The 25,750-nt window shown below is 34.9% G+C and overlaps 1 protein-coding gene across 1 annotated transcript; it reads left to right on the top strand.

Moving 5' to 3' along the window:
- Positions 1-18,158: 18,158 nt before the first annotated feature.
- Positions 18,159-19,174, top strand: LOC133850387 (uncharacterized). The gene is made up of 3 exons (XM_062286471.1): positions 18,159-18,378; positions 18,444-18,557; positions 18,608-19,174. The coding sequence occupies exons 1-3, from the start codon at positions 18,307-18,309 to the stop codon at positions 19,031-19,033; spliced, it is 612 nt and encodes a 203-aa protein (XP_062142455.1). The 5' UTR covers positions 18,159-18,306; the 3' UTR covers positions 19,034-19,174.
- The last annotated feature ends 6,576 nt before the right edge of the window (positions 19,175-25,750 follow it).

Below are 25,750 nucleotides of genomic sequence, written 5' to 3'. Positions count from 1 at the left end.
CCCTCTGTCGCTTTCTTTTTTCCTCTACATCTCTCCCTGTTTCTACAAATTGCTTTCATAGAATTAGTACTTAGCTTGTAGATGATTGTAAATGTTAAAGAAAAAAACGTATGATAAGTTCCTCCAAGTATGCGGGCAGCCAAAAGCCCGTCGCTTACATAGACAGTTAGTTAGATTGTTACTTAACGCAGCTACAATGATAATTATGCTAATTAAATCGATAAAGTAAATTATGTAAATTGTAAGCTATATATATTGCACTTGAATGAATGTTTTAGTTGCTAAGTGTAAATATTGTAATAAGGCTAGACTTACGCGCAACATCAAATTGAATTAAAATATTCAAATATGCAAATAGGATATCTGTAAAGAGAGAGAAAGAAAACAATAAATGAATGAAATTGTGCATATAGTAATTTAGAAATCACCCTCTAATTATAGCTGAAACATTATTTAGTTGTTGTTTAATTACATACATACACATAACTATAACTATAAATATAAATATACATTTCGATATAGATCGTAAATACCACCATTAGGCATATGGCAAAAACTCCTTCAATTTACAGTCTAAAAATCAATTATTAACCCATTTCTCATAAACATATACTGATAAATATACATACATATATACATAGTACGTACATAAATAATTATAACTTGTAACAGCAACTGCCGCACTAATGAACTGCACTTTTGCATTGGGCAGACAATTAGATATGCATTGAAATGTGACTGCTCCCCTTAAAACCCATTATATATATATAGTATACCATATTGAATATTACATGAATATTAAGTGAATACATACAACACAACAACACAGAGATAAATAAAAATAGATACAATGCATACATATTATATTCGTTCCCGTACTATGTTGTTTATCCATTAGAAAATACTGAAATTAACTATATGTCTATGTGTAATTATTGATATTGAATACGTGTGTATTTACAATGTAGTAATTAAAATGCAAATAAAAATGCCATAATTATGAAATTAAAAACAAAACAAAGTCGAGTTATTCAATTACTCAGAAGGGAGGGGGAAAACAATGTGAAAGATGCATTCATTCATCGATTGTTAATCACATAAAGTCAATGTCAACAATCAACAATCATTTGTTTAATTCTGACGTTAAACATTCGCTTTAAAGACACTTAAATCTACATAGTTAATTTCCCGCTGGCAAAATTTGTTGAAATTGGCGAGAGAAAACGTTTCGACGCTGCAAAGTAGGCGATATTAATTTTAATTTAGTCTACAACGCCCCGCAAACAAATGCTGCAACACAGCGCTAATTGAAGTCACAACTCTCCACCTGTAACTGACTCCACCTCCACTATTCACCACTCTCTTCTATCTACAAGCTGCCGCTTCGCGTCTAATTTCAACAAAGCAACGCGCTTTTAATTAGCTGCAAAAACCCAAATTATGCATGGCCAACGTCGAGTGTAAATGTGTGTGTCGTTGTGTGTGTGCCTGCGTGTGTGTGTGTGTGTGTGTGTGTGGGCAACCGCGCCCATTTTAACTACAAAATAATTACGTGCTAGGCAATTAATTGCCAAAGGGTTAGAGTACCATTCAACAAAAAAAAAAGAAGAGTGCAGACCCACGTGCAGCATGTGGCAACATCCGGTAGCCATTTGTTGCAAATCGACAGCTACTTCCGGTATGCAGGCAACACTCTGGAAAGGGGACAAAAAGGGACGCGGTTTTCAGTTACATGCCGGGAGAAACACAAGAAAAAACGCATTATGAAAAATGTACTTAATGTAAATTTAATCATTCGGGTAGCCAAAGCATCTGTTAAATTTGTGGAGTGTTTTTTTTTAAGAATACGCTAAAGTTCAGGCAATGAAATGTTGAAGAAAAAATGGGTGGAAGTTAATATGAAAAAGATATAGGAAATGAACTAACAAAATGAAAATTTGTTAAAGAGTAGTGTGCTCGACTATGAGATACCCGCTATGCATTTTTAATAAAGCTATATTCTAAAAATGTACCAAAAATAATATACCGCGAAAATACTAAAATATAGCATAGACAATTTTTGGTATATCTATATAATACTACACTTGAAATATACCATTTAGCGCAAATATATACTAACCTAATATACCACAAAAATACTAACAATATACCAAAGTCTATTGTTGGTATATTGATATAGTAGTGCACTCGAAATATACCACAGAGTAGAAAATATACCAGATTGAGAGCCAAAGCAACTAAAACCCAATCGACAATTATGGGAATAAGTTACAAAATGAACTATTAAATCAATAATGTCTAAATGAAAAAATACATTGAAATTAATATGAGAAAGATGTGTAAAATTAACCATTAAAGCAAAGGCAGCAACGTTGAAATCAAACAAAAAAATATTTATAATACCATTAAACCGAATTACTGTCAATAAGTAAATATTACAAACAAAACAAACATATTAAATTAATATAATACATTTAAAAATGTATTAATTATTTTGAATATTTACCCAAGCTTATGTAATTATATTTAATGCAAAGGAACACTTTATTAAAGAATTTGGTTTTTTAGTGTAAATAATTCTTAAAAAAGTGACAATATGTTAAATGTGAAATATATGTATTCTCTAGCTGAATATTTTACACATCTGACTACGTTTCATAGTTGGAATTCATTTATTGAAATACACCAATAAGTTAATTAGCCATTTATGAGAAAAAAAAAGAAAACAACTATTAAATAATTTGCTTCTTTTATTCTAAATATTTCACAATATTTTCTATTTGAAATATATTCTCTAGTAGAATGTTTAACACATCTGACTAAGCAATTGGAATTCAGTTATTGAAATAAATCAGCAACCTAATTATCTACTTATGAGAAAAAGAGACTAGCATAGAAATTGCTACAATTTGTGTCTCATTTTGGTGATGTCTGAAAGCCTTTTAATATCCTGCCAATTGCTGTCGTCAATCAATTATGTAGCCGAAATGTTGGCACTCCATAAAAGTTGCTGTCGTCATTAATATGTAAACAATTGCCGCAATTGTTTTGAAAGTGCCTATCCAGAAAAGCCCAACAGACAACGATGAAGAGTCCTGATGTCTGATGTCGTGGCAACAATGTGAGTCTGCTGTCTAATGCTGCTTCGTCTGCTGCTGGCGAGCATAAAAACAACACATAATCATTTTATTAGCTGCAAGGCGAACGCACTGAAGCGTGTCCAAAGGATTCCGGCGGATTGTTCATCCTGTTTTGCCGTACTCTGCTCTTCACATTCGAAATAACTGAGCTATCCTGCGAAGCTATGGCCATGAGCTGAGCTCAGTTCAACTGTTTTCGAGTACGTGTTGGCCATGTTGCTGCTGTTCTCTTGTTGTTGTTGCTATTATTGTTAACGCTACTTGAGTTAACATGTTGCACTACCCAGATAGAGAGAGAGAGAGACAGAGAGAGAAAGACCATCCACATCATGTGTCAAGTGTAATGTTAATGTGTGTGTGTATGTGTGTGTGCGGCCAGCACGTTGAAGTTTTCTCATTAGCGAAACTAATTATCCATTGTCGCTGTCAGCAAAATATCGTTAAACGGTAGGTGACACATCCCAGCACACGCAAGTCTCTGATTCAATGTGTGGGTGTGTGGGTGGGTGGTAAGTAGTATTAGTCTGTGTGTGTGTGGGCGTGTGTATGTCTCGCCATTTGCTGCTGTAAGAGCATCAAGCGACAGGGTAAATGACCATTGATGAACGCGCAACAGAAGCATAAAAATACTTTGATTTTTGAAGTGCGTATAACTGAGCATTAACTCCTGCAACGAGGAAGCGGCTACGAGATGTGATTATCGGAAGCAAGGTAAATATAAAGCAAGGAGAGTGTAAAACCAAAGAGCGCTAGTCAGCTCAACTCTATAAATTTTGTATTAGAACTGATGTTAAACTAATATTGTTAGATAATTGGACTTAAACAAATACATGAAAACTAGAGGCAGTGGGAAATTAAATATGTGATAAGCAAAAGCAAGATTGATAGAGGTAAATGTATAATGATGTATTTATATATAATATTAGCAGCAAGCAAAAAAGTAAAAACAAAGAGCGATAGAAAATTTTGTTCGGGAGTATTTATCTTCATAAATATGTATTACAAGTGCAAACATTTTATTTTATAGATTATTTTCTTTGTGAAATTTGTGAAAAGTGGATGGTAAAATGATATTTTCATTTTAGTGAAAAAGATTGATTAAATTTAAGATAGTTAATGTATTTAACATATTTAATATACATATGTATGTATGTTTTAGAGGAAAAAGTAATATACTAACATACTAGTATACTTATATACTCTTATATACTAATAAACTAATATACTGATGCACTAATGTACCAATATACCAATATACTCATATAGTAATATGCTAATATATTAATGCACTAATGAACTGAACCAATATAGTAATATAGTAATATACTAATATATAAATATAATTATATACTAATATACAAATATACTAATATAGTAATGCACTAATGAACTAATATACTGATATACCAAAATATTAATGTTCTAATATACTAATATACTAATGTATTTATAAACTAATATACTAATATACCAATATACCAATGCACTAATGTACTTTTTATTTATATCATACATCACTAATATACTAATAAACCAATATGCTAATATACCAATATACTAATATACCAAAATACTAAAATAATTTGCATTTCTGTATTTGTATACTTAAATTTCTTCTTTAAAAAGTCATAAAATTCTTAGCTACTAGAAATCCATTTTAACTTTATAAAAATCTCATTAAACTTTGCTCAACACACCCTTAAACTAATGTACATTTTAAGTTAATATTAATCAAATGATACAAATCAAATGTTATTCAATTTCCATTACAGCTTATAGATCGATGGGCATTTCAGTGATTTTCTCTTTAACAATAATTCGAATTGAAACTGCAGCTGACAGCTGGTCGCAATGTTTATCCACAAACATATCGAATGTACTTGGAAGACTTTTGCTAAAGCAACCCCGTATTGAACTCCTATTACTAAAATAAGATGCTTGAATTTATGCTGAGTGCTAAAGCAACTCATAGAAATGCAATCAACGTAAATGTCATTTGACGTAGTTTAGAGAGGCTGAATGAAAAGTCAAATGCGAGGAAAAGTGGAAACTGTTTAACGAAATTAACAATTCATTGCATGAAAAGTTTGCAAGCAAGTTTCCCCCCTTCAAACAAGGAACAAACACAGCATGCAGTAATACTACCTGGACCCCCCTTGGACATGGACATTTTTTTCTTCTTTATTGTTAGGCGAGAACAACAACGACAACAAAGCAAAAAAAAAAAAAAAAAAAATGCGACCCCCTCGAACAGAAGTGAACTGAATACAGTGTGGAGCTGGCAAACAAACAAACAAAAACAGAAACGGAAGCTGACAAACAAGCGGAAGGCTCTGGCACTCAACTAATGGCAGCATAATGCGTTTATTGTGGAATCACAAACAGAGCAACAGACAGACACCCGTTTTATGCTGGGGGAAAGCCCTCAGTTTCCAAAAGAGAGAATTCCCCAAACAGGGCCAACCAAAAAGGGCGACAGCAAAAGCTCGCGCGATAACCGAGCGCAAATGTCAACGCAAAAGTCAATCAGTGACTGAGGGGGGCGAAAAGGAGGCGGCACAGAGAAAGTGAGGTAGACATAAACTTTATAGAACTTCAACGAACCCCAGACCCCTTAAAAGACACGCACGCACTTTTCAATAGCCCGAGCAGACAGGCGGCAGACAGTGGCAGCATTCAAAATCAATTCAATTGAAATACGAATTTTCATTTTTTCGTTTTTTGGTTGGTGTTCTTTTTTTTGTGGAGTTGCCTCCACCTACTCAGGAGCACACTCGATGACATTGTCGCTTTTTGTTTGCTGGCAGAACTCACTTGAAAACTGCCGAAAACTGTTCATTTTCATTTTCATTTTCATTTTGACTGGCGGAAATGAATCATTTCCGCTGCATCCCGAGCCACTAATGAGACGTAATGTGACGTCCATGACTGTTGGCTTCCATACACAGTGTAGCTCTCCTCTGTATAGCCTGTTTTGAATCGGCTTTGTCATGTTGCTGGGGCTAGCAATTAATTGCCATTGCGGCGTAATGTCGTTTGTCAAAAGTTGGTGCATACTTAGCGGCGCGATGACAGACCAGAAATGAGTGGCACTCATCGCAACTGTTCCGAGATACTTATAGCTCATTAAACACTCGCCCGTCAAGTGCGCGACAAAAAGCGCAAAGTCATGCCGCGCCCATAAACTCCTTAAACGACTGACAGACAAATTTTGAAAAGAGCCAAAAAGTAGCTAAACGTTTAATAAATCACGAAAATTAACAGGATTTCAAGTAGGTCTTGAGTCGCTAATACTTTTAATATTGTATGTTGTGGGTAAAAATAATTGTAAATTAGTATTTTGGCAAATTAAGCAGAACACAAATAATCAATCTGTCATGTATATTAAAATACATTCAGTTACTTTTCATATTGTAATTTTAAATTAATATTCAGGTAAAATTATTGCATTTCAAATGGCAATAACCTTCTTAATTAATTATCAAACTGTGCAAATACGTTCTATAAAATTCGTCAACTAAACAACTCATTAATTGATTGAACAATAACCATTTCATAATTAGAATTCAGCACACACCTTCAGAGATGAAATTACAATTATGAATTGTTTAAGAGAGATTGTTTAACAAGTTAATTACAAATTCTATTTGCACAAATGTATAGTAATTCCATTAAAACGTACAAAGATTCACATTGCTGACACTTGTTTGTTGGGTTGTCAACCGTTTTTGCTTGACCAAGAAAGTTCAATTAATTAGCCTCACGAAATTTTCTGTGGGGCGGAGGCAAAAGGACAGATTTGTGATTTTGTAAATCTTTGTACAGAAGCAGCTTCGGACATTTGTCACACGCTTGCTTTCATCAGTTCCATCATCATCTTGTTCATTCAAGTCCATTTTCAGACAGACTGCATACAGTTGTCACCCCTCACAAAGCTAAGACCATCATGTTTTGTATACTGCTGAGCTTTTCAATATTAATTGCATAGCTTCACAGATAGCTGGAGAGAGTTGACTCAGTGTGTGTGTGTGTGTGTGTGTGGGCGGCAAAGAAAGTCCTTTAGGGTCAGTGCAAACACAAAAGCCTTTGACCCATGCGTCCTTTTGCGTTGACTTTTGATGAATGGACAAGAATTCGATATGGCATGAATGAGCATTTTAAATAAATTAGTTGTATTACAGTTGCATTTGATTTATAATACCCTGCAGATAAGAGAAAGTCAAGAAGCGGGTAGCATTCTTATAAAATGAATAAGATATTCTTTCATTGACTAAATGGTAACTTCATGTCGTGGACTACTTTCTACTTCCTTTGCGTTTTCTTTGATTGTTTGCGAGAAGCATATAATAAATTACGTTGTCAAATTGATTGAGACTTGGGATTGCGACTTTGATCGAAAGCTCTGATTAGCTGGACCTTTATGAACTTATAAATCAACGCATATAAATGTACTAAACAATGTGCTTTAAGCGTGTAAGCTGGCATAAAAAATTAAATATACATAAAAGCAGGCAAGTTCATAAATGAAATTCACTTAAAGTTTAATTAGAAACGAGAAACGAGTTGAGAAAACGACGACGAACGATTTATGCCTTGGGGTTATAAATTAAGATAATAAACCACCAAATTGTTATAAGTTAATTAAGCTAAATGAAAAGCTTTTAAGCATAAACTCCGCAAGGCAGCGATGATGAGCTGCTGAGACCCATCATCAAGGTGAAGCAGGGCCAAACCAAAAAAAAAAAAAAAATGAAGCGAAATGCCAACAGACAGAGCAAAGGATGAAGGATGTGAGAGTCAGAGACAGAGAACAAGGAATGACAGGCCAAGCGGCAAACAGTCTCGAGACTCGAGGAACTGAAGACAAATGTCTGGCAATTTGGCTAAATGGCAAAACTCGGATAAGTAAAACAGTAAAACATGCACAGGAGCATAATCAAGACAATAATTATTATTGTCATGTGTGTATTTGAGTCAAAGTTTCCCAGTCTATGTGAATGTGAATGTGTGTGAGTCGTAGAACTTTCCTCTTACCAATTTCAGACAGACAACGTGCGTTAATTATGGCCATCTGCTAGACGCCAGACGCTCCTCAAATAGCATTAAGGAAATTGCCTTGAATCGCATACCTATGCGCACATAAATAGTTGTTGTTTCTTGTTGGTGTTGTCTAGTAACTGTCATTGTTTGGCCATCAACTGTCTCGAGTCGGAGAGCCGCTTAAAGGCTTTTCGCATATTTAAACTGATCCGCTTAATGTTGCTTACTAGCTACTTGCGGCTCTTAACTTGGACATTGCAGCAGCTGTACTCGAGTACTTGCTATTGACTCATTGATGTACTGATTGACATATCCAACTGTAACTGACTGATTGACAAGTTTTGATAGCTGCCTCAGGGCATTCAAGCATAACTACTTAAGGGATTTAGTAACATAGCCAATATGAATTTATGAGTTCACTAATTCAGACGGTGTTTCTGTTTAGATTGCAATGCATAAGATCCCAAATCAAATACTATAAAGTTCAACTTCTAGTACATTAATTTGGCATATAAGGTTGGAATATACTGACAGGAATGTGCTATAAGGTACTATACATGAATTTATCAGTTAAGATTCTATTTATGTAAGATTCTAATTAACTTTAATATAATAATATTTATATAAACTTTTTATACAAATTAGTGTCAATAATGTCAATAAATGGAATCCATTTCTAATAAGCTATAAAATACAATTTTTTATACCAAAATATTATATAAAAAATATATGCAATCACAACTTCACAACACAATTTAAATTTTTTCTTGATACTAAGTTCTTGTCATTTATATTGAAGCCGAAAATGTTACTAAAACATTTTAATCATTAGAAACTTCAGTACTCACCATAAACTATGTATTTCATCTTAAGCACACAACTGCCTTATAAACACAATTTAAACTTAGGTTTAATTCAAAGCTTTCGACATCTGTGTGCTAATCATTTTCAATTAGCTCATGCCACTTTGGCATAAATCAGGCAAGCGCAAGCGGTTCGCTTAAATTATTGAATGGCCCCAAAAGGCATGCCAACAATTATAAATAAACCAATATACATGACCAAATGACATGCCAAAACATGTTTGCTAGTCGTTTAAAAGACTCACACGCACACACACAGATACACTCGCACACACACAGACACACTCACTCATGCTAATGCCAATGCAAACAAATTAAGTTTGAAATACTCAGAGACAACAGCTGTGCTTAAACAGATCTCTCACTCGCTCTCTGACATAGAAGTTGCTGCTTTGTCGAAACCACACAATATTTGGTATTGACAGTTTATATTTAGTTGCGAAACTGCTGATTAAACATTTAATGTGACAACCAGAAACTTCTCAGTCTCAGTCTTAGACTCAGCCTCAACATCTTGCCGCAGGCTGCAAGCGGAATGAGTTCTGACTTGTGAGTACTCGAAGCACTCAGACAGCCTGTATGCTGAATGATTTCTTTTTCGATAATGTAAAAGTGAATTCTTTGACGCTTTTGATTTTCGCATTTCGCTTGAGGCTAACTTCTTGGTTTGGGCATTGTTGCGTAGCAGCACTCCGCTTTGGAATGCTCTTGCAGAGGGTATATTCAATATGCCAAAAAGAGTGTGGAAAAATCTTCTATAACTATTCAATGGAAACAAGTCAACGAGTTGGGGGGGAAACAAGTAAGAAAGCTACCGTAGAATGTGCTCAACTGTGAGATACCCGCTACACATATTCTATAGTATACATATATACTTAAAATATACCACAAAATTACCAAAAATACTACCCATTTTTATTTAAACCATATTCTATGAGTAAACCAAAGATATACCGCAAAAATACTGAAATACTACACAAAAATACTAAAGATACTACAATAAAGCCATGTTCTAAAAATAAACCGCAAAAAATAATAAAATATACCGAAGGTAATATATTTTGTAAATCGTTGTAGTACTATATTCTAAATATACCATAGAGGTTAACATATTCTAGATTTTCAACCAAAAATATATATTTTATGGGGTCGGAGATGCCTACTTATGCTTGTCACATACATTTTCTGCCGGCCCAAAGTTATAATACCCTTCTGAGTTAATATAAATATTAAAAGATAATATAATAACTCAAAGCTTCGACTGAGAAATACTTTCGATGAATTACTTTTATCGTCATCTAATAACTAAAAGCTTAAACAAACAAGTTTCGCGGAAGAAATATTTAAAATTTGATAAATCATTTCATATAAGGAACTATTTTCTGCTCAACGACAAACAATACAATATTTTACTAAGAATTAAGAGTTCAATTGATTTGTTAATCATTTTCAATGAGAGCATTCAATTGTCAGCATGTTAAAGTGAGCAAACGTCGACTTTATCTTTTTACTCTGGGCCACTTGAAGTTCGCCACTTCAGCGATTTGTTGTAAACTGTTGTCGCAAGTAGTGAGCACATAAACTTTGTTAAATACACAAAATTAATTTGATTACAAAATTTACAAAGCAGTTCAACGCCTGTGGCAATGATTTTTGTGGGGTTGCGCGCAATGTTTAAAATGAATGTGTCAAAATTATTGGAAAATATTTCAACTGCCCGCCAGAAGTCGAGGTGTTGGGTAAGTGTTTGGCAGCCGCAGGCAACGACACATCTTTAAGAAATAAATATGTAATAATGATTGAAGTGCTCGGCTGTTCAAGGACACTTCAACAGATGTAATGAGTAGAGAGCAAGTGAAGTGAAGAACTTCTCATCTTGTCAACTTGCAATTTGTGTGCTTAACGCTGCCTGAAATAAGATTTGCTAGCTGCTGCTGCTGCTGTCTTTCTGCAGATGCTTCAGCTACTCATGTGGTTATTTAAGCTCAATGTAATGGAATTTTTAAGTGAATGTCACAAATGCAGAAACAGCTGCTCAAATATGCAAAGACTTTTGTCCTCGCTCCCCACTCACAGACACCTTAGCTGCTTATTACGTATACGACCTGCTGGGTTTTTTTTTTGGCCTTCTCTCTCTCTTTCTCTTGTTTATTTTTAGCTCAGTGCGCGCCACAAAGTATGCAACGAAAAAAATATATGAGGGGAGACAATAGCGATTTTGTGTGTGTTTATTTGAGCTTATATGCACATCATCTATCATCAGGTTAACACACAACACACCCACACAATCACGCTTGAGCTGCATCAATTTTCATAGTTCCATTATTATGATTGTTATTAACTTAAATAGAAAATACTTGACTGTTTCATAAATCTTAACGCCCTCAGAGCACCCGCTGAGCATCAGAGCCACTGCTCACATCTCTCCAAAGGGGATTTCTCCTGCTCGGAGTTCGAGTTGGAGTTGGAGGCGTGTTGCGTCAAGTAGATTTATGTTGTTATATGCGTGTCCTGCGACGAGAGTTGTGTAATTTTCGGTGATGATTTCTGTTTTGATTTATATATTTGCCAAAACGAATGTCATGAAGATTTTCCAGCTGCATTTAATGTGACTTTAATATCTGATAAGGCTCCGAATTTGCATTTGAATTTAAACTTAAACATGAACTCGTTTTAAAGACTCAATTTATATAAATGAAAATATTTCAGATGTCAAACCGCAGAGAGGACAAAAACTTAGATTAAAAAATGCGAATGTTTCAATTCTCTTTCTCTAAAGCATAGACTAATTTACACTATCAAAAGTTTTAGATTTTCATTAGACTGCCATAGTGGAAGTAGGAATCTAATTAATAACATAAAAACTTGAAAAAATAATAGAAATAGTATTTCTAATGCCAGCGGTAAATAAAGTTTGTTTAAATGCAGATAGAAATTGCTATTGGAACTAGTTTATAGAGCCAATAACAATATATTAGAATTAAGATTCTAGTAAACTTCAAATTAAAAAGATTAAAAAATTTAAATGATAACAATATTTGTAATGTCAGCATTGAACATCAAGTCTAAATTTACGTAAAAATTCATATTTGAAGTATTTTAAAGAGTCAATAATTCTTATCAATTTTCAATTGAAAAACTTTGTTTGTGACCTCGACGTAATTGAATAAAGGATTAATAACTTTTCTGTTAAACTGTTAAGCCATTTAGCTTTTCACCTAGAAAATTAGGCGCGTAATTGGTCTGTATGAATCGAAATGGAGTTGGAGTCGGGAGTTGGGAGTTTGGGCATGCGACAAAAGACGTTGACAACAACACAAAAGGCGCAAAAGTTTTAATAAATCCGCAAATTACTTAATAAGCAAACTCTCTCGGCTTTAACCCCCCCCCGGTGACAACGTCGACGACGCGATAAGCAAAAGGAGAATAAAAGACGCGACCATAAACAAAGCGCCTCAAACTATGCAACGAGAAAAAGTAAAAGATGGCAGCGAGTTGCGTTGAGTGCAACTGGCAAAATGGCAGAGACAGAGTCAAAGGCAACTGGTGACTGGACGAGTGGTAACTGGGCTTTTTAGTATTAAGCCAAATTGCGGCAGATGGCGGTTAGACAGAGCAACAACAAAAACGAGGGAGAAAGAGAAGAATAGAATGAAATAAAGAAAGAGAAACTCGCACATATCACGTTGTCTGGTAAAAATGGTCGCATAAGCGATTTTTATTTCGCTTTGTAAGTTAATTTGCGCACTATTGTCTACCCTCGAGCAGCGAGGGAGGGGAAGGGCAATTGTATAGTCGGACAAGTTGTGGTCGTTGTAGTTGTTGTTGTTGTTGATGCTGTTGTTGCGGATGTTGTGCTCAGCGTAGCTGCTTTTGTGTGGCGCACATCGCCTTTTGCACTTTTTAATGTAATTCAATTTCAATGAAATTTAATCGTCCGTACATGCTTCGCTTTCCTCCTCCTCCTCCTCCGCCTCCTACTCCTGCTTGCCCTCTCCCACTGGCTTTCATTTTAACATTATTTGCGTCATTTGTGGTGGTTAATTTCAGTGCGCGCTTTTACTATTCAATTATGTCCATTGCCGATCGCATTTTTTATGCGCTCTTCTTTATGTGACCAGCTCTCGCTCTCTCTCTCTTTCCTGATGCTTTGCTGCTCCTTTGTGTCCTTGCGGGCGGCGCTAATGCTTTGCCTGTTGTCACATTATGTGTAGTTGTTCCCATTATTGTTGTCGTTGTTGCCATTGTTGTTGCTGTTGATGCTTTTATTGTTATGAAAAATTAAATAGGCATAAATCATGCTAATGGCGCATTCAAAATTTATTATGCTTTAAACCCATGCAGTGCATCAATTTATTTATGTATTTGCAATTATGTGTGTCCCGCGGATTACGGGGTGGTTTCATCACTGACAGGTCCTGCCGCTTCACTCACTTGATTGAGTCATACTTAAATTACTGAGTGTGAGTTGTAGTTTGATTTATCTCATTTGGATTTCAATTAGATGATTGAAAACAACAAAAAAAAGTATAACAAAAAAATAGCCTCTGTTTTAGGGTGTCACAATTGTTGGCAGTTTAATTTTATTATTGTGTGTGGTGCTTTTTTAATTAGGCTTAAGAGTACGACCATTAATCAAATGTAGAACCAGAAAATCTAATGATAAATCTTTAATACTGCACAAAAATTATATTAAACATAGATGGGAATAAAATGTGATTGTTGTTACGATGAATTATTTTTCATATAAGAAGTTATTTAGAATATACTTTTGTGTGTTAGTTGCTTAAGCTGATAATCTGGTATATTTTGTACTCTTTGGTATTTTTGTACTTCTTGGTATATTTTGAACTCTTTGGTATATTTGGAATGCCGTACTCTATCGACATACCAGATATGTTTTAGTATTTTTTCGGTATATATTTTTTGGTATATATTTAAAATATATTTTTGTTAAAAATGGATTGCGAGTCACTTTGTCTGAAAATCTAGTATATTTTGTATGCTTTGCTACCTTGGTATATATTAGTTCTTTTTGTGTTTGGTATATTATTTCAGCATATTTTTAGAATTTAGTTTTATTGAAAATGGGGAGTGTTTAATTTACACTTTCGCTTAATAGTATTTACACAGGCGGTTATATTTATGTAGTTGAAGCCAAATTTGTACCTCAAGACTTTCAGCGCTATCGCTACACAAATCATAATATCATAGAAGCAACAAAAAGCTAATTCTTAGACTAAAAATAACAGCAAACGTGCTGCAAAACATTTCGCCTTGGCATGAATAATTTTTGTGGGTGAGCTCTGTTTAATCCGTGGCAAGAGCGACCCACATAATGCAAATTGCTCATATAATTTGCACAGCAGCGTCGATGTCATTCATCAGCCTTGCGCAAAGGACGACACCGAGAACGAAAATGCCGCGGGTTTTGTCGGGTTTTTAGACAAATTTCCAAGGATTAAGTGAAGCGACGCTTTGGCTGCAAAATCTTGCATGTTGTTGTACGCTGTTGTTGCACGCAACGTTGCAAATGTTGCAACATTCTCGCAGCTTGGCACAGCTTTGCGCTTCATTCCATTTATTATGTCTGTGTTTATCTCCTTTTTTCATTGCCAAAAATATTTCAAGTGGGTTCAGAGCGAAAGCACAATGCTTTTTATTTGGTTTTAGGATATCCTTTTCCACCAGACAACAACAATAAGAACAGCAACACAAAACGCAGCGCAGCGCAGCTTTCATTGCAAATTTTTCATACGCACACCACACGACATCAAGGCAACACAACACAGATGCAGATACAGTTCACAGATACATTTGCCATTGCAGATACACTCACTCCTGCATAGATACAGATACAAATACAGGAAGCAAGCGACTGGCTTTGAATGGGCCGCTGTCAGTAGTTTTGGCTAGATTTGTTAAACTGATGCTCGAGCAGTGTATTCAAAGCGGTTATCTAAGCTAACAGATGTGGATTGAGTTGATATATTCATTGGAATATTAACTGAATGTTGTCAATACAGATTGTGTGTAAATGGTTTAATAGATCTGCATAGTAAATAGATCAGATTCCATATTTTTAATGAATTCTGCGCAACAACTTTGGCTGGTTATATAATATTTAAAATTTTCAGCAAAACACAAGTTGAATCTCTTCAATCTAATTCAAAGATGCTATCAAGCTATTTTGCATGCATTGATTGAGATATTTGTTTGTACTCAATGAAATTTTAACAAAAAATTTGTCTATAAATAAATAAAATTATATAAATGGATTTTTATTATTTTATTATTTATTTTTATTATTTAATTTAAATTTCCTGCATATCACAAGTTTATTGTCTTTAAAAAGTCAATGAAATTTTTTTTTAACATATCTTGATTGAGATGTGGAACTCAATTTAATTTCAATATATGGAACAGAATTGTTGAATTTACGTAAACTAATTTTATAAAGTATTCCCCAGCTTAATAATATTATGTTGTTAATGTAATATTCACAGTTTTAGTGCCTTTAAAAATTAATAAATTCTACAATCATAGAAACACTATTTAGGTGTCAAATAGATGCAAAACTATCTCAATCTTATAAATCAAATTAACGAAAGTGAAAGTGATACTAACTATATTTAGAATCATCAGCAAATAATATTTTAAAATATTTAAAATCTAGTGTCATTTAAATAAAATAATTTAAGTATTTTCCAATGCCAAAAAAACGCTATTGAATTTGAAGATGAAATAATATTTTAACATTTTCAAATGGAGTATCTTTAAGATACTTTAATAGTAGCATAAAATACAAAACAAATTAAGCCGACTCAAATTCAGTATTTTTAAAATACTTAAACATTATTACAAAGCACAATATCTTTACTATGTATTATAGTACATTCACTAGTCGTTTAATTTGTAGCTCGATATAAATCTTATTCGCTTTGCTATTGCTTTTGTTTTGGCATTGTTTTTGGCCTTTGCCCACCTATCGCTGGCATTGTTGTTTACATGTTCATTCACGGGATTTTTCACTTGAAATTGGAAAGTCGACGGCGACGTTTCGCGGCGCACACAAACACACACACACACACACATACACAGACAAAGAGCTAAGACCCCCGTGCCTCACATGTGAAGCATTTTGCGTCAGGCGTCGTCGTCTCTATCTATTACTATTCCTAGTATAGAGTGCTTTTAAATGAAGGCAGAGGAAGTTGGACAGCAGCAGCTTATTGTGTGTGGATGGCCACCATTGTAGCAATAAATGAAGTTTTTGGCTTTGGGTCCAATGCTTTGTGGCTTGCCGTTTGCATTAAGCTTGTTATAGCTTTAATTTCGCAGCATCCTTGTGCAAATCGCATCAACACAGCTGGAGATCGTTAAATAATTCATGTCAGTCCAACGAAAAAAAAACAAACCAAACGAAACGAAGAGAAAAAAATGTACTAAGTGAGCGGCAAATAAAACAAGAAAAGAAACGCAATGAAAGCCAAATTAAGCAGTTGAAACCGTTTAGCCAGAGCCAGCCAGAGAAAGAAACGATGCCTTCGCTCTTTGGACGCAGCTGGGCGCCAGTTTTCGCCTGATTTACGGTGCAATAATTTTCATCTCATTTTCATTACTTTTGGCCTTAGCTCGCAGTCCTTTTGCATAAGGACCTGCCAGCCTGTTGGCCAAGGTGAGAGACTGTGCTCCTGTTTAACTCCAATGCTATTTATCATTTGCACAACGTTTATATATATGAGTGTTGCCCTCGCTGATATGGGTTAGCAATGGGCGCCAATGCCAATGTCATTTCACATCCAATAGGCTGCTTAAATTCCCCTTCTTTCGGTGTGTGCACACAGCTGCAGAGTTTCCAGGACACGTTTTTCTATGTCATCAAGTGCCTGACAAAGTTGTGAACAAGTCGCATCGCACACACACACACACACAAAAAAAATAAAGGATCAAAACAAGGCTGGAGCAACAGCGCGAATGGCAAACGACGGCTGTGACACTTCACAACGACGACAGATTTACATCATTTATTGCACAGACAGGTAACAGGTGGTGGCAACAGCAACAGCAATAGAGAACGAAACGAAACGAAACAACTATTACAATTGTTAGCGAATTTGCCATTCTCTGTTGTACTACACTTGTATTTGTGTGTTTTCCATTTAGTTTATTGATGTCAAAAACTGCGACTTTGTTGGCGGTTGGTTTTTGGTGCCATTGAAAATGCAAAACGAATTTTAGATTTCACCAACGATCGATAGGTAAAACTTTTGCAAAACAAATCGATAGTGCAAATAAATAATCAGCTTGAGTGTATTGCTTACTATCGACTACTGAAATATACCAAAGGTTATACTTGGTATTTTGATATGCTTCTCTAATCAAAATATATCATAGTGTACAAGATATACCAGATTGTCATCTAAAAGCTTTATATGTATACCAAAAGTTATTTTTGGTATTTTATATTTCTACATTCAAAATATACCAAAGAGTATTAAACATGCTAAAATATGCTTTCTATCGACAATTAAAATACATATACAGTTATAGTTGGTATAAATTTATACGCCTACTTCCAAAATATAACATAGACTACAACATTTGCGTACTATCATCTCATATGTTCATACTCCTACATTCAAAATATACCACCTAAAACACATAAAAATACCAATCATATCAAGAATTTTATATGAAACTTTCCCACAATCATTGTTCACAATACATATGTTAGACAATTACTTTTATATATTAATTATATCTATTATTATTTGTGTATACTGTCAACGCTAAAAAAATTATAACAGTTTTCTCTAGTGTTGTGTAGTCTTTTCTAATTTCAATGAACTTGTTCATTTGTATATTTTTTCTTAAAAAACTTCTCATTAATATTGCTCACTCATTAATTGTTTGCTTGTTATTATTTATACTACTCTATATATAATCCCGGTTCTGATTGTACTACGATAAGACAACCACATTTAATTTATAGAATAAAATATTCCATAGCATTGTATTAGAAATATAAAATAATGAATTGTTCATCAAAACTTCTCACTAATTGAACTTAGTGCGCAAAAATAAGCAAATGAGCACTGAAAGAACAAATAGCAAGGAACTTATTCCCTCACTTCACTTCCAACCCAACACTAGCATTCATTTTTTACAATCACAATTGACACTACAAAGCTCAGACATTATTACTCAAAATACTCAACAATTACACAATTGATTTGTAATTTTATATCGTTATTTGCGTTATGTTTCTGGATGCCTATGGAAACCCAAAAGAGATAACTCTCGAAAATCTGGATGAATATCCATATAGTTTGGTAAGCTCAATTTTAAAGTACTAAACACTTGTAAACAAAAAAAAAAACTTGCAAATTTGCTGCAGCATGGTGTGATGCTGCTAACATCGGCTGACTACGAGGTTTTTATTCCACCAGGTTGGCATGGCACAATTTACAGCACCGAAGAGCTGCTGGACACCTATCGCCGACGCTTTCAGGTGAGTGAGAAAACACATACAAGTGTATTATTTATATTATTTCCAATCAGCCCGATTGCACGCTGTTGACTTTTCATGCACTGGAGCCCTACGAACCGGAATTAATATGCTGCGAACGCGTTGTCATCGAGATAACTGTACTGCCAGCCGGCCAAACTTTGCACTCGGGCACCGATATCGTTGTGTTTCTGGTCAAAATTTACGATGTCAACACACTAATCACCAAAGAACTGGGCACCGAATTGAATTTCTTTCCCAGCACCCATCATTATCATGTCCGCATCATGACCGAAGGCATCGATATGCTCTACATCGATGAGCGAGCCTATGGCAGCGAATCTGCCTGCTATCAGCAGCAGTGTGTGCACAATCTCTTAAAGAAACTGCATCCGTTGGGTGTCAGGGGACTCACGGGGAAGACGCTGCCTGACCATCTCAATGGCATGTGCCGCAAACTGGATGCCGTCAAGAAGTAGAAACTCTCAATAAATCTAACTTCTAATCTGATGGAGACGCATTAGTTGCGGCTGACTGAGCGAAGATATCAACGAGGATGTCAAGTTAAATTGCAGTCTTGTTCTTGTTACTTTCCAATTTGGCAATATTCAAAAAAAAGTCTCTCTAATCTAACTCTTTATAGAAATGTGCATAGGCCAAAATTGTGAATGAATGTGAATACTTTACATATTCGAATTTTATATCAATTTTATTAGCAACACAAAATCTGGCTAAATATTTTGCAGTTGCATTTGTTCTCCAATAACTTCTTGAAATGTGTGTAAATTCTGGCATGTAAAGCATTAGTTTCTTTTAGCTTCTTCATTGATCTTTTAATTAAACAAATAATTACTACAAATTGTAGCAATATGTTAAATTATTTTGGTCTTTTGTCATAATTTTATTATCAATATAAAATTGTACATACATATTTGCAGCAGCATTTTCTCAACTTCTTACAAAATTTCAAACTTTTTGTGTGTAAAGCATTATTTCTTTGTAAATAATTACTCATATTATTATTATTCCTAATCTGACAAATGTTTATTGTTACTTTCATTACATAAGTTACGCAAAATTATTTTGTATTTTCTATTCTAAGCATATAATTGCGCCTGAATATTCTCATTGAAAGGTGGCAAAAATCTTGCACTTAATTGTTTCAACATATTTACAGAATATTTATGAGAAAACTCGACCTGAATCTCAATCAATTGTATAGATTTTATCCTGAGACGAAAAATTGTAGCAGAAAATTTTCAAATTTCGTATTTTCTATACTAATTGAAAGCTTGCAGAATTTCCTTGCATGTAATGCATTTACTGTTATGAAAATGTAGTAAGATTTTAATCCAATTTTGTTGTTCAATATTGTATTGAAAATATTATCTGTAGATTTTGTCCTCAAATGAGATTATTTGTACATGTTTATTTTCTGTACTAATTGAAAACTTGCAGAATTGCTCTACTATTTAAATTGGTTCTTTTGAAAGTCGTCCAATTTTGTTGCTCAATATTATATGTCAAAATATTATTTTAACATTTTGTGGCTGAATGCTCGTAGTTGGAGTTTCACCCTTTGAGAATGCCCTGTATTATATTTCATACTATATTTTTGCACTATTGACCGAACGAGCAAGCGACAGTTATGCAAAGTGTTTGCCTTTTGCCTTTTAAAGTACCCCGCTCACTGCATTAGTATTCATATAACAAAATAGCATCTATGGCTTCGAATATAATACATATTTTGCTGTGCTATGGCAAATCCCTTTAGGCCGAACGCTGCGTGACATCTTTGCTCTCATTTTTTGGTTTTTGTTTTCCCTTCTGTCGCTCTCTTTCTCGCTTCGACTTCGACTTGTACAATAATAATCTTCTTTTGGTCTTTTCAATGCGGCCTTTGGCTATTTTATGGCTTTGCAATCGTTCTGTGTCTGTGCCTGGAATATCTAATGGATGCGTGCAACTAATTGAGTTGGCCTTCCAGGCAAAGGATTTCCTTGCCACCACACCATTGTGGATTCATGTTTGCATTTTTGTCCAACAACAAAAAAAGGAAAAGAATAGAAAACCTTTTTAGCATAACATCATACATTTGTGGCTTAGACTTTAATGGCCAGAAAAGGTTTAAAGGATTTGCAATTGAAGAAACATGAAAGCATGTCAGAAAGCACAAAACATACAAAGCTAATAATACGTTTTTTTGGCAAAATCAAAAGCTTTCTGAGCTCCTTAGATATGTCATCGATATAGTTTAGTTGTCAACAGAATCGATGAAATTGAATATCGCTTGCATAAAATTCGACTTTTTCACTGAGGTTTGTTTGATCCCCGCCCCCAAAATACGCAATCCTTAGTCTTGGTCTCGATGTTAGCTCATAAATTCGTAGAGCACATACTCGCATGACAACTTAAGTGCGGTCAATGTTTGGGGTGCCTCTTCCATTAGGAAAACAATTACAGACAACGCCACTGACAGGCGGCCAAGGCAAGGGCAAAGCAAGGCACAAAAGCAAAACCAGTGCGTGAATGTTGTTAGCTGAATCGAAAACACACTCGGCAATCGCCGTAGTCGCCACATCCGCCATTTCCACACTGAGAAGATAACATTCAGCGACTGGGTCATAAATTACGAATATGTCGTCGCTGGACTTGGACTCTCTATCTCTCTCGCTCTCTCTCTCTCTCTCGGACTCTGTGTGTGTCTATTAGCAGCCTTAGAATGTCCAAGTTTGACAATGCTTAGGCTTAGTTTTGGCCGCTCTTCTGCTCGACTTGGGGCTTAAACCCGTTTTTGACCTCCCTTCTCTGTGTCCTTTGCTACAGCTCTCTCTCAGGCTCGTTTATCAAGTGCAGCCAACCGCGACAGCTGTTGGTCTCCCGCTTAGCCGAAAACAGTTTAAAACCTTTTTTAAAGTGCCCATCGATAGCTAGTTTGAAGAGGTTTCATAATCAATGTAAATTTAGCGATTGTTTATAGAAACTATGCCACATATATAGTATTATTTTGGAAATAAAGGTGAGGTAAGAATAACAATATCGGAGATATTGACAATGGTTGGTGGTATAATTACAATCTCCCTGGAATTTATGTAAATAACATAATTGACTAGAAATTACAATTTTTTTTTTCTCTCATTACGTTTCACTGATGCCATCTCTATAAATCGTTTTCATTGTATATTTGTCGTAATTTTGATTCAAGCTAAAACTTAGAAATTTATATTTTCATTCATAAATAAATATTTTGTTTTTTTTTTCATACTTGTTTTTTGTCGAGTCTATTTGCAAATCAACAAAATAGAATCAAGTTCAAGTTGAAAAAAATAATAGGTCAGATGTTAGTCGCGTTCTTATCGCAAGCACTGAGAGATGTCAACAAATGCGATTAAATGAGAACACAGTGAAAGTAATTATTCTGTTTCGATTTATTCTCTATTATTTATTCAACACTTATATTTCAGAAAATGTACCCAAATATTTTTTTAAGATATATAATAACTACTACTAAAATCTATCCTTTTGACAATTAGAATAATAATAGTTAATTAATCTGAATTGCGTTAAATTGATATTTGTATTCAGAGAAGCGTCTAAAGCTGGACAAATAATAAATTAATAAATAGTTTAAATCAATTTAAACCAGTTGTTTAGGCTTTGTCGAAAAATATAAATTTTTAGCTGCTGATTTTATCAGTTAAAATATTCGAACATTTTCTGCTATTTGGCAAATCATTGACAAATTTGTATTAAACTGAATTCTGATAAATTGTTTATATTCATAGAAGCGCTGAAAAGTGTAGATAACCAATTTCAATAATTGGCTGAAAGAATTTAAGCTCAACGCTTTCGCTTTCTGAAATGCCCGAAATATTTTTGGTAGCATTTTATAAGCTTAAATCGTATTAGAAAATGTTTGAACAAACTGGACTATAATTTATTTCGTGATTTTATTCATAGCAACGCTTCAGAGTGGACTTTGTCAATAGCGCAGTAATTGGCTGCAAGAATTTAAACCAATCGCTTTCGACTGGTTTTGTTTTTCGTTTGCATTTGATATGCCTGTCATTCCTATGTCAAGCCTCTCGCTTTGTCCACATATAAGATTAGCTTGTGTTTGAGGGCTGCGGCAACAAATAAATTCTAATGCCCAACATAAATTATTATATACCCACAAAGCAGAGAAATAGCAGTTTTTTGGCCTCACGTAACGCCTTCGACCGGGCGTCACATGTGTGTCTAAGTGATTTTCAATAAGTTGCCAGCCAGTTTACTTGTTCTTGGTGGGGGGGAGGGTCAAAGTTTTTGGGGCACGATTTTTCACAGCTACAGATGTCTATATTCGTGCGGCAGAAAGTAGCATAATTTATGGCGCCTTCTCCGCAAAATGCTTCGAAGTGTTGGGGGGAGGGGGGAGGCAGACATGTGTGTGTGTGTGTGTAGGGCGCTTGCTATTCTAGCGAATTTTCGCAAGCGTCAATAATGACGAGCGATTTCTCATCGCCACATTGGTGGATTGGGGGGCACAGCGAGCGCTCTCATTTCGCCAAAGCACCAGCCATTTGCAGCAGCTGCGACCTTTGATATCCACAGCCAAATTCCCACACACACAAATACACACACACACACACACACAGAGAGAGACGGTGGCAGAAGTGGAGCCACGTTTCTGTCACGCGGCACGTAAAAAACAAACTTGATTTTCGGCCATCAAAAGCGCCATCAGTCTTCCACCATGTCTGACAAATGTTTTCTTTGACTTTCGTCCAATGTTCTTAGTATCGAAGACGTGCTCGCACCGTTTTGATTTCTTGTCATATATTTCTACGAAATTATTTTATAATCACATTTCTATTGCATCAGGATCTCATTTCAAGCAGTAATCAGCGCAGAATGCAACGCATGTGCTTGTCACATTGTTGACGAAGTTGATAATTGAAAAACAAGTTAAGCAAATCGCAAAACTATTCATAATACCGAAACATAAAAAAATAGGAGCACAACGAATGTGCTTGTCACATTGTTGACGGAATTGATAATTGGAAAAGAAGTGAAACGAATTTCCACAAAGTATTCATAATATTTAAACATAAAACAAGTATGAAAGCTTTAGTCAAGTGTGCTCGACTGTGAGATACTCGCTACGCATTGTGAATAAAAGCAAAACAGCGTGGTATTTATTTTTAAAAATACTAAAATACCGCAAAATATTAAAATATACCAAAGGCTGTATTTGGTATATTAATATATGATTGACATTCAATATATACCATAGAGTGCAAAATATACCAAATTGTCAGCCAAAGCAAAAAAGAGCCTCAGTAAGTTGGCTTTGTAGCCCACACCAAAGTATTTCTTAAATAACTTTTACAATTTTTAGCTGATCAGGTGTATACCAAGAATACCAAATGATATATTTGGTATATTGATACAGTACTATATTAAAAATTAACTATACAGTGAAAAATATACCAAAAATCGCGACTCAAATTACGCTTCTTATTAGATTTTCGTGAGCGGAAGTGGGAGTGCCAAAAACAAACTTGATCTGCGTACAAACATTACAAGTGTTGACTCTATCTCTTATAGTCGCTGAGATCTAGATGATCAAACGGAGAGACATACAGATGGACATCGCTATATCATCTCCGCTGCTGACGCTGATCAAGAATATATGTATATACTTCATAGAGTCGGAGATGCCTCCTTCTGTCTGTTACATACATTTCCTTAAAGGAAATACTACCCCTATGGGTAGCGGGTATAAAAATAGGAGCACAAATTATGATATTTGACAGTTGGAAAAAACAAATTTTTATTAGTATAGCAAACTCTTAAAGCATTTTTTGTAATGCAGCCAAGAAACCGAACTAAAAGAAAGGGCTGATCCAAAGTTTAAGAGTGATTTTAGTATCACTTTCCAGCTGGTTAGACATGCTAGTGCACAAACAAGACCAGAGAAAGGACAACTAAACGACATGCTGAAAAATTCAGTTGGCCATTAGATGGCGAGGGCAACGGAAAAGTTTTCTCATTTGAAAGATTTGCAGCTGGCACTGGACGCGTTTGCCATTAATGCAATCGAAGGGCATTTTTGGGCTATGATGGTCCTTAGCTTATGGTAAATGCCACCAAAATGACAAAACGAAGAGACGAGAAGAGCAGAACAAAAAAATGGCAAGCAAATCAGGGCCAAAACGACAGCGCAAAACGAAAAATTGCAATTGTGACAATGGTGACAATCTGCAGGCGACAGGCAACACTGTGTGGCAACAACTGATGAGCAGGATGGGGGGAGAGAAAGAGAGAGAGAGCTAGACAAACAGACGGCATCGCCATCATCGCCCATCTCGCTGACATCCTTGGCTACGTCTTCATCTCTGGCTCCTGAACTGAGGCAGAGAACGTCAAGAAAACGGCGACACTTACAATCAGTATGAAATTTACGCGATTTTCATTGCGGCAAATGGTTCGTTTTTGGTATTAACATTTCTTGCCAACAACCTAAAGTATGTGTGAGTGTGTAGGTGTAGGGGAAATTGATGCAGGAAATGTTAGCGCAGGGGGAAAAGGCAAAAGATGCGTACCAGAAGCTTTGCCAATTCTCATATTTATATGCGCTTTACTCATGGGGATAAGGCAACTTTGTTGCCAGTTTTGTGACTGCTACTAAAACTATGCAACTCTAATTTCTGAGGGTTTCTTTCTTATTAGTAAATGTTATAAAGCAGTTAGTAGAGGCAACATTTCAATTGAATCAGATAAAACTTAAGCAATAACTCTTGTCTCTTAGAAAAATTAAAAAAAACAAACTATTGAATACATTTCGGAAATATCATTAATTGCTTATTTTGATATTTCTTGTTAGATGTCATAGTAGTAAAAGACGTATCAACTTGTTTTCCGAAAAGCTTTCGAAAGCTCTTATTTAAAGATTCGGCATTTAGTGAAATATTTTAAGTTAATTTTTAAATATATTTATAACAGGGGAAATTACACTTACCTTTTTGTATCAAATCATAATTTAATTGTTATAATTTACGACCGTACGCGTAATCCCGGCTTATGCCATTTGAGCATCTTAAAACAAAATAAGAAATAATTAATAAATATAGAAAATCAAATCAATATTAATATTTAATTAAAATCTTTATATAATAGAAAAATCAAATTAAATAAATTTTAATATTTTATTT

This window comes from Drosophila sulfurigaster, chromosome 2L (assembly GCF_023558435.1).
Source record: "Drosophila sulfurigaster albostrigata strain 15112-1811.04 chromosome 2L, ASM2355843v2, whole genome shotgun sequence".
In the NCBI taxonomy this organism is placed as follows: Eukaryota; Metazoa; Arthropoda; class Insecta; order Diptera; family Drosophilidae; genus Drosophila; species Drosophila sulfurigaster.
The sequence above is the reverse complement of the archived record's forward strand: the minus strand, read 5'-3'. Positions and strand labels throughout refer to the sequence as shown.

Bases quoted from the DNA above. Each gene is read 5' to 3' on its own strand.
- LOC133850387 (XM_062286471.1), top strand. From the start codon at position 18,307: ATGTTTCTGGATGCCTATGGAAACCCAAAAGAGATAACTCTCGAAAAT. The intron at 18,379-18,443 runs GTAAGCTCAATT...AATTTGCTGCAG, and splicing joins ATGAATATCCATATAGTTTG to CATGGTGTGATGCTGCTAAC. The intron at 18,558-18,607 runs GTGAGTGAGAAA...ATTTCCAATCAG, and splicing joins CCTATCGCCGACGCTTTCAG to CCCGATTGCACGCTGTTGAC.